Source organism: Plasmodium knowlesi (genome assembly GCF_000006355.2).
Source record: "Plasmodium knowlesi strain H genome assembly, chromosome: 13".
NCBI lineage: Eukaryota > Apicomplexa > Aconoidasida > Haemosporida > Plasmodiidae > Plasmodium > Plasmodium knowlesi.
In genome coordinates, this window is record NC_011914.2 from 2,469,470 (window position 1) to 2,488,213 (window position 18,744).

General features: G+C 35.2%; 4 protein-coding genes and 1 non-coding gene across 5 annotated transcripts; 3 read left to right on the forward strand and 2 right to left on the reverse strand.

The window, feature by feature from the left end:
- Positions 1-217: 217 nt before the first annotated feature.
- PKNH_1355200 (uncharacterized protein) lies at positions 218-2,680 on the reverse strand (the record flags this gene model as incomplete). Its single annotated transcript, XM_002260926.1, has 1 exon — positions 218-2,680. One exon carries the CDS (start codon positions 2,678-2,680, stop codon positions 218-220), a length of 2,463 nt encoding a protein of 820 aa, XP_002260962.1.
- Positions 2,681-3,214: 534 nt separating this feature from the next.
- PKNH_1355300 (conserved Plasmodium protein, unknown function) lies at positions 3,215-8,915 on the reverse strand (the record flags this gene model as incomplete). The annotated part of the gene is made up of 3 exons (XM_002260927.1): positions 3,215-3,286; positions 3,597-3,739; positions 3,995-8,915. 3 exons carry the CDS (start codon positions 8,913-8,915, stop codon positions 3,215-3,217), a joined length of 5,136 nt encoding a protein of 1,711 aa, XP_002260963.1.
- Positions 8,916-11,068: 2,153 nt separating this feature from the next.
- PKNH_1355400 (U2 snRNP-associated SURP motif-containing protein, putative) lies at positions 11,069-14,533 on the forward strand (the record flags this gene model as incomplete). The annotated part of the gene is made up of 9 exons (XM_039113607.1): positions 11,069-11,131; positions 11,383-11,467; positions 11,642-11,727; positions 11,910-12,009; positions 12,167-12,360; positions 12,572-13,185; positions 13,383-13,460; positions 13,634-13,748; positions 13,883-14,533. The coding sequence occupies 9 exons, from the start codon at positions 11,069-11,071 to the stop codon at positions 14,531-14,533; spliced, it is 1,986 nt and encodes a 661-aa protein (XP_038969980.1).
- A 1,808-nt stretch (positions 14,534-16,341) lies between these two features.
- On the forward strand, positions 16,342-17,923 carry PKNH_1355500 (ribosomal protein S27a, putative; the record flags this gene model as incomplete). Its single annotated transcript, XM_002260929.1, has 3 exons — positions 16,342-16,444; positions 16,805-16,890; positions 17,663-17,923. 3 exons carry the CDS (start codon positions 16,342-16,344, stop codon positions 17,921-17,923), a joined length of 450 nt encoding a protein of 149 aa, XP_002260965.1.
- PKNH_1355600 lies at positions 17,317-17,399 on the forward strand. Its single transcript, XR_005506408.1, has one exon. It is a non-coding gene; the product is annotated as a small nucleolar RNA snoR22 (small nucleolar RNA).
- Positions 17,924-18,744: the final 821 nt, after the last annotated feature.

Here is an 18,744-nt window from a genome sequence, read left to right on the forward strand (position 1 = left end):
AAAGGTACACATTGGTGCACTAGTACATTTCACCCCAAATGTGTGCTCTTTTACTCTGCATTGTTCTGTCACTTTGCAGGGTATACATTACAAGTTAACCCCATGAAGGTGTTAGGGGTAGCACATGGAAGCACAGTTATACCGTGCACACACTGGATAAGCAGATGGTGGGGGGAAGAGCGCGATGATGTGTACATTCCTGCACCCCACTTCCACATTATAAGAATAAAAAATCGTAGAGAATGTTCTGAAAACGTTGTACCTGGGTTGTGTCTTCTGGTATGACAGTGGACTTGTTTTCAAATTGGTTGTTTCGCACTTTTTTTGTGGTGGCGACTTTTACACAATTCTGTTTCCGCTGGTTCAGTATCACATTAAGGGCATCGAATATTTTTTTTATTTTATGTGTGAACTTTTTCGTGCGTCCAGTTCCGTCCAGCACAATTTGAAACTTTCGGAGGTCTATCAAATGTATCAGATTGAGGAACTCATGGGTAGAATGAATAAAACAAGTTAACAAATATTCTATAAAATAAAAAAAGTGCTTTCTATCAGTGTAATGCTCTTTTTGTATAAAGAAATTACGTTGACGTTCTTTGAGCACATCGATAAGGTATTCATTCTTCAAATTCAGGAGGATTAAATATTTTAAAATGAAAATTTGTTCGTAGGTATCTACCCTGTTTAGGTAACACACGATGTTGAAGGTGAATTCTGCCATGAAGTGGATGAGAAAGTTGTCCCTCATATTATCCCTCATATTATCCCTCATATTATCCCTCATATTATCCCTCATATTATCCCTCATATTATCCCTCATATTATCCCTCATATTATCCCTCATATTATCCCTCATATTATCCCTCATATTATCCCTCATATTATCCCTCAGATTGTGGGGCAATTGTTCAATTGCTGGTGGTTCATCATTTGGGGTGCGTTTTATGGGAATGTCGAAATTCATGTTCATTCCTTTTTTTGGTTCTTGCGTTGATATAAGAAGGTCGTGCAGGTTGTACTCGTCAAGCGAATTTAAGAAGAGGGAGTACCTGTCCTGTATTTTTTGCAAATCAAATGTGGGTTCTCCAAAAGGAGGGTAGCCAAAAGGGCGAATTTCACAATTCAGCCTGTTTTCCCTTTTTAGGTAATACAAAATGCTCAGAAGGCAATAGCAGACGTCGGGGTCTGCTTCCCCCTTCAAAATAGAGGCACATGATACTTTCTTGAGGAAGGCGTAATGTATGTTAACATTTTTAAATGCACCATCGTCAGAGAAATGTTTGAATAATTCGTGGGAAAGGATATTCAAATGAAAAACTTTTAAATGATTAATCCTTTCCGTAACGTTCTCCATGTTTTGAAAAAATAAAGAAAACACTTCAAGGTATAGGTTTGCATCTCTGTACACATCATCATTTATACTTGTGCCATTTTCTATTTTTTCCATTATAAAATTGCGGTCGATAAATTCGCACTCTGTGAGCATATTTTTTAGCAAATGGAAATGAAGACGAATGTACAAGTCGTACGTTGATGTATTCTCACACTGATCTTGGAGATACGAATTGAGGATGCCATCTTCACAGGCTCCATTCTCATCGTAGGAGTGGTGATCACGGTTGCTTCCGTTTTTGTTACTACTAAATATGTGCTGGTTAAATTGTGTATCTATGGAGTAAATTATTTTTAAGAAAACTCTTCTGCTGATTATATTTTCTTCATGCAAATAATTTAACAATAGCAAATTTGTGTACAGGTTTTTTTTTATGTTCAGATATATATTGCTATAATTGTGCGTCAGGATTTCCTTAATTTTTAAGTGTGTCTTTTTCATTTCTATGGGGATGTCCTCCTTCTGGTGGGGGCAATTTTGCAGTGACAGGTTTTCCTCCGCTGGGGGAGTTTTGCACGGGGGTAGGCTATGATTTACGTTACTTGTGTTGCTTCCATGTTCGCTAATCGTACCGTTATATTGAGGAGGGCATTCGGTATTGTTGTGTTCACCCAGATATATTGAACCGTTGTATTTATGCGGATATGCTGCATCGATTTCGTGCCCCTCTATCGATGTGGAGCCCGCAGGGGGGAGGATCAAATTGCCCATTACCTCCTCGTAATATTTCTCCTTCCATTTTATATTTTCATTAACATCTTCTAGGTAGTCGTCCAAGTGAAGATTGTGATTGTCACCACTACCGTGGTTGTCTTGTGACGGGTAGACGAAGTTGTTCAGGTGTATCTTCCTTACAATGGAAACTAACACGTACAAATGTTTGCTATTCAAAAAGCAGGAGTGGCAAAATAAATGCTCTATGATTGCGTGAAGAATTTTAAAATTAAGCATATTATACTTGTACGAGAGGACAAGCGTGGATACCACTTGGTTGATGGTAAATGTGTTTAAATGAATTAATATTTTATTTTGTGCTTCTTTTATCTTTATAAGGTTATACTCGTCTGCTCTGTTTTTCATCGTTTTCATGAGGACTTCAAAAGTGTATTTTTCATTTTCCCTTTGCGCAGGAAGAGTGTAGGATATGTGGGTGCTCACTTTCTCTTTTCTCTCAACAATGCTGCTACTACTGTGGAAGTACCTTCCATGGTACCCACATTTTTCAGCATCAAGGGGATGCTTTTTCCCGTTCAAAAGTTTCAGTATAACGAGGCGCCTATTTTTCATTCGCATGTTATGGAAGTGGGGCAAATTCCGCCATGAGGGAGGTAAATGTGCTACATGTTTATGGCATTTAAGGGATAATCAGTTTTACAAAAAAAAAAAAGAAAAAGAAAAAGAAAAAGAAAAAAAGGTGAAATACAAATGTTGTCACATCAGGAAGCGTGCGCACATGAAGATGGAACATTCAGCTGTTCTACTCCGTTGCACTTATCATTTTTATGCTTCTACAAAATGATGCTTGAAAGTAACAAGTTGCGTCAAAATTTTTATTTTTCAAAAAAAATGAATAAATACAGCTAAAATGTGGATGATTCAAATGATAAATCTTAATTAAAAAAAAAAAAAAAATTCACGGCGCCTTTGAAAATCTTCAAAGCGAATGTTTTAAAAGAAGGAATTATTTCTTGAAAAGGGACTTAAAAAATAGGAACAAAAAAATAAAATAAAATAAGTAAGGCATAACAAAGGTGCATACATGCACACATGCATTGATATACTCCCATATACCTACTACTTATGTTTGAATAAGAAAAAATTCTAAAAGAATTTGCAAAATCCCTCCCTGATTTTATGCAGCTCGTTTAGTGTTTTTAGCCAAAATTCAATTAGCTGAAAAGAGGGAAAAAAAAAAAAAAAAAAAAAATGTGGGGGGGGATCCATATTTACACGTCGGAAAAAGGTAGGAGGATGCACCCGTCAGAAAATATGTTCTGCTAATTAGCATAAACAGAAAAAAGTACACACACGCGCCAAGTATATACAGAAAAAACAAATCTGTGTGCTCTCACAAAATATAGGAGCCAACTGATGTGTAGGATAAACAGGTTTGTCAACAAAGGCACATTGTTATATGATGTGCATATAATGAATGCAAAAAAGGGAGAAGAAAAAAAATTTAAAGGAATTTATCCATCCTTACCTCATCATCCGAATGCGTCCTGGCAATGGTTTTTGTAGGTTTTAATAAGAATAAATTTCCATATATGGACGAATTTCGATACAAAACATTTCTTACGTTTTTGTAAATGTTTATTAATGTACTGAGGTCCTTGTTTATTTCATCTGCAGGGGGAGAAAAAAAAAAATAAATAAATAAAATTATTTGACTTTACGAATTTCTTGGAATCCTCCCTTTATGTGTAGGAACACACAAATGTCCAACTCTGCTTCTGTAACATGATCAAGCACATGGGTATCACTCATGGTCGAAATGCTAGCAAATGATGGGCACTTCTACACACCAAATTGCGCGCATTTAGGCATGACTGCAATGACGCAGTATATTCCACGCCGAGATTGCGTTATGCAACATATTACTTAAGTTGGAGATGGTGTCATAATTGTAAAAAAAGAAATTGTAAATATCAAAGTTGCTTATTTTTTTATTCGAAATGTTATTAAAAGAAACGCGGAGAGTTTTGTTGTAGTTCCAATTGTATATACCCCATAAATAAAAATTTACAAAATTTGTGTTATATTTTATTACATTTTCTGCTTTTCCACATGTCTTATCTTCTATATTTTTCATTTTTGAAATTACTTCCGAGCTAGGGTTAGACATTTTGGGCTTCACGTATGTGTCACTTAAAAGGTTATTCTTCTTCTGTAGAGTTCTTCTTTTCCTCTTCCTTCTTTTAACTTTTGTTTTGGCTTGTTCTATTAATTTTTTTTTTTGTCCAAGTTTTTTTTTTTTTTTTCTTTTCCTTTTCTTGGTTATCAGAGTTTTCCTTATTCGTTTTAATTTTCTATCCATTTTTATTTCCGTTCCTGTTTCTGTTTTCGTTTTTGTATTTTTTTTCGTTTTTGTATTTTTCTTGGTTTTTGCGTTCATTTTAGTTTTTCCTTTAATTTTCGTTTTTCTTTTCCTTTTATTTATTTTTAAATAATAATAATTCGCATAAGAGTATCCTATTAGGGGAGTTAAAATGAAGTCGTTATCAGGATATTCCTTTTTTTTCACATTTTTACACTTGGGATTTAAAACTTTCACAATTACGTTTTTGCATAATTTGTTCACATATATATGCATGACGTAAACGTATAGTAAAATGTTTATGTCCTCCTTGCAAAATTTGTACAGCTGTTCAATTTTTTTAATTTTTTCATCATCTAGGGATTTGTTTGTGTGCTCCGCGCATTTGTTCTTACATAAGTTGTTGTAGTCGGTTTGCGTAGTACTACACATTCTGGATGTGTCTTTTTTATTTGAGAAGTCGACCTGCACTGTTAGATTGTAATTTTCATTTTGATGGGATTCTTTTTTCACAAGGTTGTTTATGTTGATCATCTTTTTGAGGTATGTGTTCGATCGGCTACCTACATGGTTTGCGTTACTAATTATGGTCCCGTTCATCTGTTCGCTCGAGAAGCTCATACGGGTGTCGTACCCCGGACGGTTCACTTCGCTCGTTACTGCGCCGATGGTCTGTTCAATCTTTTCGTATGAATTTTGGCTAGCTGTGAATTCGTTCCTGTCGTATGCATTATCGCAGTTTATTCCTTCGTCTTTTTCGTAGGAATTTTGTCTAGCTGTGAATTCGTTCCTGTCGTATGCATTATCGCAGTTTATTCCTTCGTCTTTTTCGTAGGAATTTTGTCTAGCTGTGAATTCGTTCCTGTCGTATGCATTATCGCAGTTTATTCCTTCGTTTTTTTCGTATGAATTTTGGCTAGCTGTGAATTCGTTCCTGTCGTATGCATTATCGCAGTTTATTCCTTCGTTTTTTTCGTAGGAATTTTGGCTAATCGTTGACCCATTCTGGTCTCTACCATTATAGTCATTACTTGTACCTTTCTTCTCATAAGAATATTGGCTAATGGTGGATTCGTTCTGATAGCTCCTATTGTCACCATTGAGCGAATCCGTTTTATCGCCCAGAATGTCATTTTTGTAATTTGTAGGTTTTACATAGTTATCTTCATTAAGGTCTGCAAAATTTTCATTTTTAAAAATTTCTTCCTCATTTGTAATGTCCATTTGGCTCATTTTTTCATATAAAGGCTCCACTATGCCTTCCATTGGTTTATGATTATCCCTTACAATTCCTTCTTCAATAATTATACAAGAGGTGTTACCATCATCGTCATTTAAGTAATCAGTGTCGTCGCTAATTATTATTACATTTTCATCCACACTTTCTTCTTGTTGATAGTTGATATGCTTGTGCATCTCGTCTGTGTTTCCTTTACCCAAAAAGGGGGGATCCACAACGTTGTGTTCATCTACCTCTTTACCCTTTGCATTTAATTTACTAATAAGTGTGTTATCTTGATCTTGCACTTGAGCATCTGGCTCCCCTTTGCCTTCATTCACATTTGCATATCCTTGATTGACATTTTCGTTGGGGTCTTTATGCTCTGGATCTTCTTTTCTGAAGTTTACTTCCTCCTTCTCCTCATTCACCTTGGCTATTACGTTTATGCTTTGGTCGTTCTCATTTGTGTTCGATTTATCATGTGTCACTTTTTTATTATCCTCCATGTAGCCATTTTCATGTGCAGCTTCGCACTCAACCGTTTGGGGCTCAGTTTCTTTTTTATCCTCTTCATCATCCTCCTTCAATTTTTGTTCGCGTTCCTTCGAAAATTTAAAAAAAAGTGCTAATTTGGTAAGATATGTCTTTGTTCTTTCCTTGTTTATGTTGAAGATGGTCCTTTTTGTAGATGAATCCTGTGTCAGTTTGATTGCCTTGTCACCAGTAAGATTGTGTGGCGTTTTGAGAAGGCAGTTTGTTTCTGTTTCTTTGTTCTGTACTTTGGTTTCTTTTTCGTTGGGTAACTGCTCTTTCTTTTTGCGATGCATTTCCTCTTCATTTTCGTTCCGCACTTCCTTTTCACTTTTGTGACGCATTTCCTTTTCACTTTTGTGATGCACTTCCTTTTCACTTTTGTGATGCACTTCCTTTTCACTTTTGTGATGCATTTCCTTTTCACTTTTGTGATGCATTTCCTTTTCACTTTTGTGATGCATTTCCTTTTCACTTTTGTGATGCATTTCCTTTTCATTTTTGTGACGCATTTCCTTTTCATTCTCGTGGAGTGCCCCCTTTTCTATTTCCTTCTTCATTTCAACTTCTTCCACCTTCCGCACCCCCTTAACTTCTTTCGCCTCTTCCTCCCTATTGCTCTTTTCTTGAATTGGTATTACTGTCTTCTTTTTCCCCTTACATTTTTCATAGGTTACTTCTGTCTGCATCACCTTTTTTCGCTTCTTAATTTTTAAGCCTCTGTCAGCTTTACCATCTAGATTTTCTTTCTGTTCCTTTTTCCTTTTTTTGATTTTCTTTCGTATTTTTTCCTTGGTGACACAATTCCTTGATGTTTTGTCTACGCTACGTTCTTTATTTATTGTCTGCCCGTTTTCCACATTTACTGTACGCCTTCTGCGCCTTTTTCTCTTTTTCGTTATAGCCTTCTTTGCGGCAGGCATCCGAACATTTGCAGAAGTATTATCTGTCGCCCCTTTTCGTAACAAACTGTGGACGCCATTAGGTTTAGTCTTATACATAGACTCGTAATTTTTTCTCAAGCCTTCGTACTTGGCGAAGGGTATACTTTCTATTTGTTTCTTTTTTGATTTATCAACAATTTTGATGATTTCCAAAAGTTGGAAAATGTCCATATCGATGTTTAAGCAAGAGAAGTAGTAAGAATCGTTGAACCAGAAAAAGGAGGGGACAATTAAGAAGTAGGAAAGAATGGTATTTTTACCTTTACAAATATTCTTAATGCATCCTCTGTATGCAATCCCTTGGGGTGATTTAAACTTGGCAAGTAGGTTTCCTTTCAATTCGTATTGATACGTTTCCCCTTCTATTACTCTTCTTCCCCTTCCGTAATGTTGGAGGTTGATGTTGTCATTTTGGTGCATTTTGCAGGGGCCTTCTTGATCGTCGCTGCAAGGGGAAGAATCAGTCGTTTGGTCGGTCCCGCAGCCAACGAGATATTTCATCGCGTTTTGGGGGGGGTGCTTCTTCCCAAAGTTAAGGTGCTCCTTGGTTTCGCAATCTATGGAGCTCTTGCAGAAATAATTTACATTACTTGTGTGATTCATATCCTTCTGCTGATCATCCAGATGACTACCCTGATGGGGGGTGTTCATCTCCTCATCGTAGTCGCTTCCCATTTTGCCTCTCCCACAGCTTTCCTTGTGGAAACCCCACAAATGAGTCATTTCCCCCTGGGTGGTCGCATTTTCTTCATCCAGAAGGGAATTAAGCTCGTTCGAATGGAACATCTCCAATCTGTTGTCTTCATCATTCTCCTTTTTGCTGCTTGATGTAATTTCATTAAACTCATCATTAGTTATGAGGACATTATTTTGCAATATAATTCGCACGTCTACTTTTTTAATAAAATTTAGGACAAGGTGATCTACATGGAGATCCCTTTCGCTTTCATAAATTTTCATCAACTTATTTATCATAACATTTTGTAAATTTACATTGTGCTCGTATACCTTTTTAACTTCCAATAATTTCATGGCGAGAACGAAACTCATTTTATTTTGTATGTTTTTGCAGAAGTGAGTTTTGACAAGTTCCCACTTTTTATGGGTAAATATTTTAAAATATTTGAAATCTTTTTTGTATTGTAAAATATATCTATAATTTTCTAATGATTGGATAATATAGAATATTTCACTGGATTTTCTTTTTTCATCATTTTTACGTATTACGCAATTGCTTATGCTGTTACTATTCATAAGGGCAGTATCCATTGTGTGTATTCCTTTTCTCCTGCGTCTTTTTTTCATTTCACATTTGAACTGAGGGTTATTTGCATTGTTGTTATTGATTCCCGTTTTTGTGTTATCTTGTATTTCTTTTTCTTCATTTTTTCCCTCCAAATTTGTATATTTATTATCCTGTTTTTGCTCCTTTTCGTAAGGCTCACAATTAATTTTTTCACTTGTATTAGGGTTAGTGGCTTCCTGTGGATGGTTGTTGTCTACATTTTCACTGCTTAAATTTGCAATGTAACTCTGGACATAATTTTCATCATTTAGATTGTTCAATATTTTGGTGTAGTTGGCCAGGATTATGTTATGATTGGGTGATAAATGAATATCATTAACTTTGAGTTCTGTGTAAAAGTTCACGACTCTCCCAATTCCTAATCTACCCCTCTCCTTGTGCTTGAAGAATACAACGTCATTATGCTCGAAGTTAGTTAATTGATTCTTTTCCTTATGTTGAGTGTGCTCATTTGGATCTTCATTTCTTTCAATGCTTTCCATTTAGTTAAAGGTAGTAAATGTTCTTTCCTTTTTCTCGAACAAAACCAACACACTAGGAAGTGGCATAGGGGGGGATGGTGAAACCGTTCTGATGGATTACTGAAGATTCTATAATTGTATTCATTTGATAGTTCTTATTTATAGCAAATGGATGAATACAATTGCGTGTTTCATTTTAAAAAGAGGAAGATGAAGGCGTGTATATGAAATGGGCGATAACCCGGGGGAATTGTTTTATCTTTTAAAAATATGACAGATTGAAAATTTAAAAAAAGAAGGTTAAATTAAAGCACGTGGAGGGTAAGCAACTGGCGGTGAACGCGCAGCAGAACTGAAAGACTGAGAAAAGCGAATCAATGTGCGTTTTACGCGATATGTACAAATGTCCTTTTTTTTTTTTTTTTTTTTTTTTTTTTGTTACATACACTGTACACAAATCTTTATGTAAATATAAGCGATTTGACAGGGTAGTAGAAAGCAAAAGGGGGGTGAATATGTATTAGCAGTACATACTGCAATAATCATTTCGTAAATTTTCAGACAAAAAAAATGAGAAAAGTTGACACTCGCATCTTGAAATGTGATTGTACTTTAGGGGTACTTGAAGCGGCCATAGTGATAAATTCACATGGCGGGAAGTGGAAGGTTAAGGTTGTACACGTAAATATACACGCGCACATGTACATATATAATATATATATATATATGTGTGTGTGTACATGTGTATACAAAAATTCGTACACTACGTATACTTTCACTCGCGTGTACGAATATACGTGTGTATATGTTATACTAAGGCAAGCGCACATATTCATATATGCATACATGCAATTGTGTCATCAAGAGGGAAGAATGAAAAGCAGGATGAACGATATGCGTTCTTTTATTACTGCACAACAAAAAAAAAAAAAAAAAGTGTTATGCCATTTTAGCCATTTTAAAATGTTTACACAAATGCGGAAGGAGTGAATTACGCTAAAAGGGTTCACATTTTTTTTTTTTTTTTTTTTTTTTTTTTTTTTTTTGCAACATTTACGTATGCGCGATTGGTTTTTCGCACAATATAATTTTGTAAAAACCAACTAGTGTGTATACACAATGTGAAGAGTTTTGCACAATTATGTTACGCATGACGTGAAGAGGGCGCGTGGAACAACGAATCAAAACAGAACGAAGTGAAAATTTTCTGGGCGTTGGTGGAACTACGAAGCGAGATGCGATATGCACACGTGCACGTTCATGTACTATTAATAACGTGCATATGCATAAGTCGTTCTTGAGCAGTGGTAGGCGGCCAATTGGAGAAACAACAAGCAGGACAATATCCAAAAACAAAAAAAAAAAAAAAAAAACAGATGAAAATGGTACCAAGTTGCGAAGAATAGCGCAAAAGAGCGCAAAGCAGCATCAGAAGAGCGTCAAAATAGGGAGAATAATGGGAACACATCCAAAACGCGCGGGAACGGACAAATATGGTATAAACAAAAAAAAAAAAAAAAAAAAAACTTTGAAGTATCCCACAAATAGTAAAAAAAAATTTATCGTTAAAGAAAAAACTAAAGCTTGTGTTTTAAAAAATTTCACTTTTCCCATTTCACGGAAAAGTATTTCAAAAGATTTCTGGGAAGCAGTTTGTGTACTTGAAAAGAAGCTACGGAAAAAGCACAATTCAGAAAGAGCGTACCCCGCAATTTAGGCAGCAATTAAAAAAAAAAAAAAAAAAAAAAAAAAAGGAAAGGAAAGGAAAGGAAACGAAACGACACAGAGCGGGTTAACTACCACAATCCATTTTTACTTATAAGCTTCTTGGCTTATTCAACCAACTCTCGGCTTGGTGAATTAATTTTAATTTAGATAATTCGCCAGTGTTTACTAATGAAATTATGCCATGTTTATTCTTTTCCCTTTTTTTTAATTTTGCCCTTCTGCAAAAATGTATGCAACATGTATAGCTACTTGAGGAAACGTAGAAATTAAAAAAAACTTAATCCAATAAAGAGGTTACGTGCGTCCGCAGCGTTTTACGCATTTGTCGAAGAGAAATGTATTCCGGGAGCGCTGCCAAGGCATAAATAAAAAGAGATAGAAAGGAAAAAAAAATAAAATAATAAAAAAGGCGCTAACTGAATGAGCATAGTCAATGTATTATCAGAATGTATGCCCAATTGAACAGAAACAAAAAGAAGAAAAAAGATATCGACGATGAAAAGTTAAATGTAGGGACGGAGAAAAGTTGCATCAAAATTTCCCGCTAAAAGACGCAATCGGGCAACGTGAAAGGGCACGAATACTACATAACTGTGTGTGCACTTGCCCATGTGTACAGAGGCATATGCCCGTATGAGTGATCGCGTGTGTAGGAAAAAGCTCCGTTCCCCGTCTACGGCAAACGCCCTTACATTTTCAAGCAGCGAGGCTACGCACACATTTCGACGCTGCTTGTGCAACACTTTTCCCTTTTGCGCAGGAGGAAGAAGCTGCGAAAATTTACGCAGAGTTTGTCCGGTCCTTCGAGGGAAGCGCCCTCGAAAAGGGAAACAAATTCGTCAAAAGTAATGGAAAAAAAAAAAAAAAAAAGAAAAGAAAAGGAAAAGTCAGTTTCATCTAGTACAATTTAATTTAACCGAATTGAACTGTTGTACAACTGAGGTCGCTGCGTAATTACATGCCCACGAGCGGCCGTATTCATATGGCAACCACTTTTCCTTGGCAACTCATTTGAATAGGTGGAAAAGTGTTGAACCCCGCCAGCACTCTGTTTGTGCCAACTGAAGATGAAAGCAAGAAAAAGCCCAAGAACAAATTTAGCAGGGTAATAACTGTAAAATCATTTGATGTGTGCATGCACGTGGAAATTTAAATATTCCCGGAAAGTGAATTTTTAGTAGAATAACATTAGTGTGTGTGATAGCATACATATGTTGAACAAGGCAGATTGCCGTACTTGTGAGCACTTTACATTTCACGCGACATGGCCTTACCGACTGATTGCAGGGCGATTACTCATATGAAGAAAAAAAGAAGAAGGAAGAAAAAACAGACAACAACCAAAGTGGAACAGGGAAAGTGAAGGAAATTGATAGTTTTTTAGAAGGTTACACATTTTATATAATTGAAAAAATAAATATTTTAAGAAAAGAATATTTGCGAAAAGTTTTACACTTTATATTTTATTTTTTCGTATAAGTAGTAACAAATTTTTTTTTTTCTTTATTTTTTTAAAAAATGTATGTATTTATTTATTATTGAAGAAATTAAGTTAAAGCAGAAAATTTTGGATGAGAGGAAAACTTTAAAAGAAAAAGCCCAGCTAGCAAAATCTGAAGAGGAGAAACTTAAAATTAAGAGAAAGCTAATAGAGATCGAAAAAAATGAAACGCTCTTTTCGTATGCTCCAAGGAAGGATCGAGTGGCCAACTTGTACTTGGGAAATTTATCTCCCGAGGTAGGAAAGGCGTTTATAGGGTAGTAGTTCCCTGGATGGCCACAGTGGATTACGATTATTTGCATGTCTAAATAGTGGAACGTTAACCCTGCGCGAGTGCATGCGGATAGGTGTTATGGAAAATTGTCGATATTAATGTATAAAATGGGAAATTACGTTAACAGAATATGAAATTCATTGATTTGTGTATTTTTTTTCTCCTCGTTTTTAGGTTACCGAGGAGTACCTGTGCCAGCGCTTTGGAAAATTTGGAAAAGTGAACAGCGTGAAAATTATGTATCCACGAACAGATGAAGATAAAAAAAAGGCTAGAATTAGCGGATTTGTTTGTTTTGAAAATAGGGATGATGCAGAAAATGCGAGGGATGCGCTGGATGGTGTAGAAATGTTCGGAAATATTGTGAAGGTTGGTTGGAGTAAAGCCATACCAAAAAATTTAAACATGAACAAAACTGAATATAACCAATTTTCCTATGAAAAAAATAATTTTTATCATTCTGGTTCGAATAAGAAAATAGAGATCCTACTACCAGAGGATAGGAAGACCAAGAGAATAATTGATTTATTAGCCAAGTATGTTACGGAGGAAGGGTACACATTTGAGGAAGCTATAAAAAACAATGAGAAGGACAATCCCATATTTACTTTTCTCTTTAACGCATCGGATTTGTTTTATTACTACAAGTGGAGAGTTTTTTCTTTCGCTCAAGGAGATAGTTACAGAAATTGGAGAGCGGACCCGTTTCAGATGTTTGAGAATAGTTACGTGTATGTTCCACCGATACAGAAGAACGCCAAAAAGGTCGTTTCAAAGAAGGAGAAAAGGTAATTTTTTATTGATAGAATTTCGCTCAGGGGTGGCAAATTGGTATTTTAAAAAGTGTGTACGTACGATACGGTGACCTTTCGGGTGGTGCTGACACTTTTTGATTTATTGGAAGCCGAAAATGTAAAATGCAGCTAGCCGGTTTGAAACGTTTCATTTGTCGGTATGTTTGCCTATTCATTTCCCCTTTCAGTAGTCGAAACAAGAAGAACAAAATAGACGAGAAAAAGAAGGAAAAGCTAATTAGCATTATAAACAACTTGAGTAGGAAGAGGTAGGGGGAAGGGCCTTTTACTCCGTTTAGCGCATCTCTCGAAATAGTGTCACTTTAGTTTACCTCTCATGCACAAGTGTTGTTGTATATATATATATATATATATATATATATATATATGTATATATGTATATAGCTATGCATATCCATTACATCGCTCGGTTCTTCTGCAGGGTGAGCATATGTCGCGCCATGATATTTTGCACACGGCACAGCGACTTTAGCGCGGACATTGTGAAAACCATTTCGAATTATTTGACCGATTTGAAGTACGATATGTTGAAAAAGGTACCAATGAACGTTTGTACAATTGTAAAGGAGGTGTTTTTACTCCATTGATTTTGCTTTCTCGACGCACCGCATGCATATTAAGATGCACGTTATTCCCATCACACCTTTTCTTTGTGCCCCACCTCGTGCAGATAAACCTGGTTTATTTGCTGTCAGATATTCTGTACAACTGCAGTAACCAGTTTTATTCGTCCTGGTCCTACCGCAAGCACATCGAAGAAGAACTACCTCGGATATTTTTCCATTTTCGAAAAAGTATCAAAAAGTGTGATAGCAAAATAAAGGCAAAAATGTTCATAGATTCAATCATGAACATTTTTGACATGTGGGATGTTTGGGCAATTTATAGCTCCATCTTTATGAACGGCTTGAAATGCCTATTAACGAATAAAAAGTTAAGTTATGTAAAAAATGAAATTCACGAGTCGGACAGTGAGACGGACTTGGATGGAACAAAAATTGAATTTTTTGATGAAATAAAAAGGTATCCTTTAAATATGAGGAGAAATGCATATTTATATTTCCAAAAGGAGGAAATTCATTTAAATAGATTATGTGAACAGAGGGGTTTGTTTTTTGACGACAGTTTCAAAAAAGAAAAAAAAGTAAAATATTTAATAATGTATGATGAATTCTGCAGTAATTTTAATAGTACGCCAAACGATATGGGAAATTTAAATGTTATATTCCCCAGTGACGGTAAAAAAGTTCCTGCATTTATGAACGACATGATTGATTCTTCCTTCCATCCAGAGGAGAGGAGTTTCAATCATGTCTCTTGAATGGGCAATAAATATGGACGGGAGTGGTGGAACGATTTGTTTTTTTTACATTACACAAATTTTAGTATGCGCATTATTTTGCGTAGTAAAAGTTTGTAGTGACGCACGAAGGTGTACGGCACATTTTTTATTTGGCATTTTTTTGCATTTTTTTTTTTTACCGTTTCTGCGTTGATCTGTCATGTGTACATGTAGGTTTGCACATGTCCGAACGTATACGTAGCCAATATAAGTGTTTTATGTTTCCTTCTTGTATATCTTCACGTGCGCTTAATGTTTATGCCAATTTAGCAGTACGTGTGGCCAAATTCGTTTAGCAAAGTTTACTTTTTTTTTCTTTTTTTTTTTTTATCATTCTCTATATAATGGTATACTTTCGCAGTTTCTTACACTTTACATTTCTTTTGCTTATCTTTTTTCGCACAAAAAAAAAATAAACTGTTTTTGTTAAATAAAAATATACCATTTAAAATTTGAATAGAAGTCGAAAAGGACGTTATATTCTTTTTTCTGAGCGATTGCGCAAAAGGGGGAAATGTGTTTATGAGTGATTAGCAATTGTTGCAACATCATTCATTCAGTAAAGATCAACCATTTTGACGATAAATAAATGTGATATGATTTAGATAAAAAAAATTACGGAATGATATACATATATTCCTTTTTTTTTTTTTTTTTTTGCCATGCTAAGAACATAGCATCACAAATAAGTAAATTTTTTATGCTTGATCGGAAAGGTGAAAAATGATTTTTTTGAGCATATTATATTTTCCACTTGTAGCATCATTCTCCCCTTCCCTATGGATTTTTCCTTCGATTCGCGCTTTAAGGTCCATAGCTGGAAAAATACAAGTGGCATACAGGAAGAATAGATTACAATATAAAAACATATGCGGTATAAATACATGTATTTTTTTTTTTTTTTTTTTTTTTTTTAAAGCTGTGCAAAAGAATAACTGCGTATGCCTCCTTGAATTGCTCGCTTCATTTTACCGTTTTGGCTAACCCCATTTTTTTTATACAGCGTAAAGCGGCGTAGAAAAAGAAAAAATAGCTCCACGGGGAATTTTCCTTTTTTTTTTTTTTTTTTTTGAAGCGTCAAGCTGATTTTGCGTTTTGGTCGATTTGCAATATATAGAAGCGCTTCGACAAAACGGAACAAGAATTTTCTACATAACGCGCGGGGTATATATTATATGCATACAAAAAGCGGGCACGTTACATGTATAAGGGAATTTATATCTTGCGTGCGTCACTAAAGTTGGTTCATACAAGAACTTTCCGGAAAGAAGGTTAGCAAAAATTGGGAATACGCACAAAACCTTTTCCCCATCACCGTAAAGGCAATTTTGCCCTTTACCACTTCAATCACCAGTGCGATATATTAAACTTGGCATCCGATTACGGCTTGGGCAGTTTTTAAGTAATTTTTTTTTAACCGCATATAATATACCGTTTTGTACACAAATAATAAAAAAAACAATATGTAGTAATATTGTGCGGTATAAAGTACAGGGATACCGCAATGCAGGAGCTTATGCATATAAAATAATTATATATATTATATAATTATATGGTACATTTCTTTATTTTTTTAAAAATGGAATTTTAAAAAGGATTAACCGAATGAACGAACGAAAATTTTTTTTTAGCAAAATAAAATTGCTTCCATTTTTATTATATTTAAAAAAACCAAATGTAAACTTTTATTTATTTTCATTTTTCTGTACAAATTTAGTAAACAGAATTGAAAATTAAGAAGAAGAAGTTTTCCATTTTAAAATTTTACAAAACAATATCAGATCAGTATGCAAATTTTTATAAATATCCCGCATGATGACTCCTTATGTATTGAGTCATTCAACGTTAGTAGCATAAAAGATGTGAAAGAGAAGATATCTGAATTGAAAGGTTAGTAAGAAGGATATACATCCATCGCAATCGTTTTTTTTTTTTTTTTTTTTTCTTCCCTTCATATTCCCCCCTTATGTAGGGTTTCCTACTTAAAAAAAAAAATGCTTAGTTGTTTATGTCACATATTTATACCTCTACCTTTTGTGCTAAGAACACAGCTCTGCTTTTATTTTGTAACTTGTGAAGATTGTACATGTGGTGTCATTTTTTCGTGAGGCTGTTTTCTCTGACCCCCCCATGTGGAATGTGGTCCAGGCTCTTCGCAGGGACTCACCCTGATATGTAACACTCTGTGCGTATGTATGCTTACATATATTAACTAACCCTATTTTCCTCTAACCCAACAAAATTGTGTAGGTATCCCTTGTGAGGTGCAAAAGTTGTTCAAAAATGGCCGCCAATTGGAAGATGAAGAACTTATCGAAGTGGATGAGACTGAATTTGTAAGTTGAAAAAAGGGAATAAACAAAAAAAAATGGAGTAAAATGTGCATCGTCATTAAGATATGCATGCGCCTGTGGATGACGGTGTAATGAGTGTCCATTTGTCGTATTTCGTGGTACCTCCCCTAGTGGGGGGGACATCTCCTCAATATGTATGTTAAAGGCGGAATTAATCCGTTGCATATTTGTGGTATCTTTTTGGTGACCATTTGTGGAAAAGGAGTGTAAATAAGAAAGAGGGATGTAGAGACTTATGTAGTAGCTTTAATGTACGAATGAGTGAAGTGGCAACTGCTACATCGTTCTTGTTAATACGTGTCTGTAACTCATGAGTGTCGACACGTTTGTGCTGTATTGTGTGTGGACGAGTTTTTACGTGGTTCATTTTCCCACGAAATGGTCTGTTTGGATAATGTAGAATTTTTATTTTTTATGATGATAAAATATGTCAAAAGCAAGTAGGGACATGAGAATATAAAATGTGTTCGCGTTTATAATATCTGAAAAAATAAAAATGTACATTATGTTCCATATTGTGTTCCTTTTTTCTGCGCACTTATTTGGTGTAAGATTGAGTGTTTGAGTTTGCCTACCCATATTTCATTTGTCGTTGCTTTAAAATGTTTAACTTGAGGGAGAGCCGATGCATGTTCCACTTTACGTTATACAGAGAGCGTGGAACGCTGTGCACTTTCTTTTCGTGATTTACCCATTTGATGCTACCAAAAATTACGCATTTACTTACTCTTCCCATTTTTGCAATCGCCTTCAGGAGTACACCATAGACTTAACGTTCGGATTACTTGGTGGTGGCAAGAAAAAGAAAAAGAAAGTTTACAAGAAACCCAAAAAGGAGAAGCATAAGAAGAAAAAGGTTAAATTGGCAGTACTTAAGTTTTACAAAGTTGGGGATGATGGAAAAGTGTTCAGATTGAAAAAGCAGTGTGACAATTGTGCACCTGGCACATTGATGGCTGCTCATTTTAATAGAGACTACTGTGGAAGATGCCACCTCACCATTATGAAAAAATAGACCAACTAATATAGCGCATAAGCGTTGTTTAAAAGGCCTTTTTTAAAAATGTTTTTTTTCTTTTATCTTACCTTTCCATTTTCTTTTTTCCTTTTTTTTTTTTTTTTTTTTTTTCTTTTTTTAACTGCATATTGAAAGAACATATGGATAAAAGGCTAAGAATTATGAATTAGCAATGTTACAGTTTATTTATTTAAAGTGCGCACTCCGCTTTTTTCTCTTTGCGGGTGATGTGAAATTAGCAGGGACGAATGGACAAATCGAAGTCATTGCTTATGGGCAATAATGCAGGCGAGACTTGTGAAGGCTTAAGAACCCAGTGGATGTGTATACATATCTGTTCCACATGTGGTGAAAGCATGTTAAAGGTAGCCAACTGGACGAACGGCGTTCACCCTTATGGCAGGTTTAAGGCTTCCCTTCTCTTTGTCACAAAGCTGGACGCGTTAATGTGTTCAAAGTGTGCGTATGTGTTCCAGGTAGAAAGGTAAAGGAGCTTTTAAAAATAGTAAAAAATTTTTAAAGTGTAAAATTTTCCCCTATGTAAAACCATTTGACCATTTTCAATAAAGAATGGAAAAGCACTTTGCAAATTTTTTCTTCCGCAATTTGAGAAAAGAACAAAAAAAATTTTATGAGAAGGTAAAAGATGTTTTTGGAAATGTATTGTTATAAAAGGGTGGGAGTTTTTTTTTTTTTTTTTTTTTTTTTTTTTTTTTTTTTGTTATTTTCCCCATGAGTATACCAGGTTTGAAATTTTTGTGCCATTCGAACGTATATAATATGGTACTCAAATGGGTTTACGCTATATGTGAACTTCC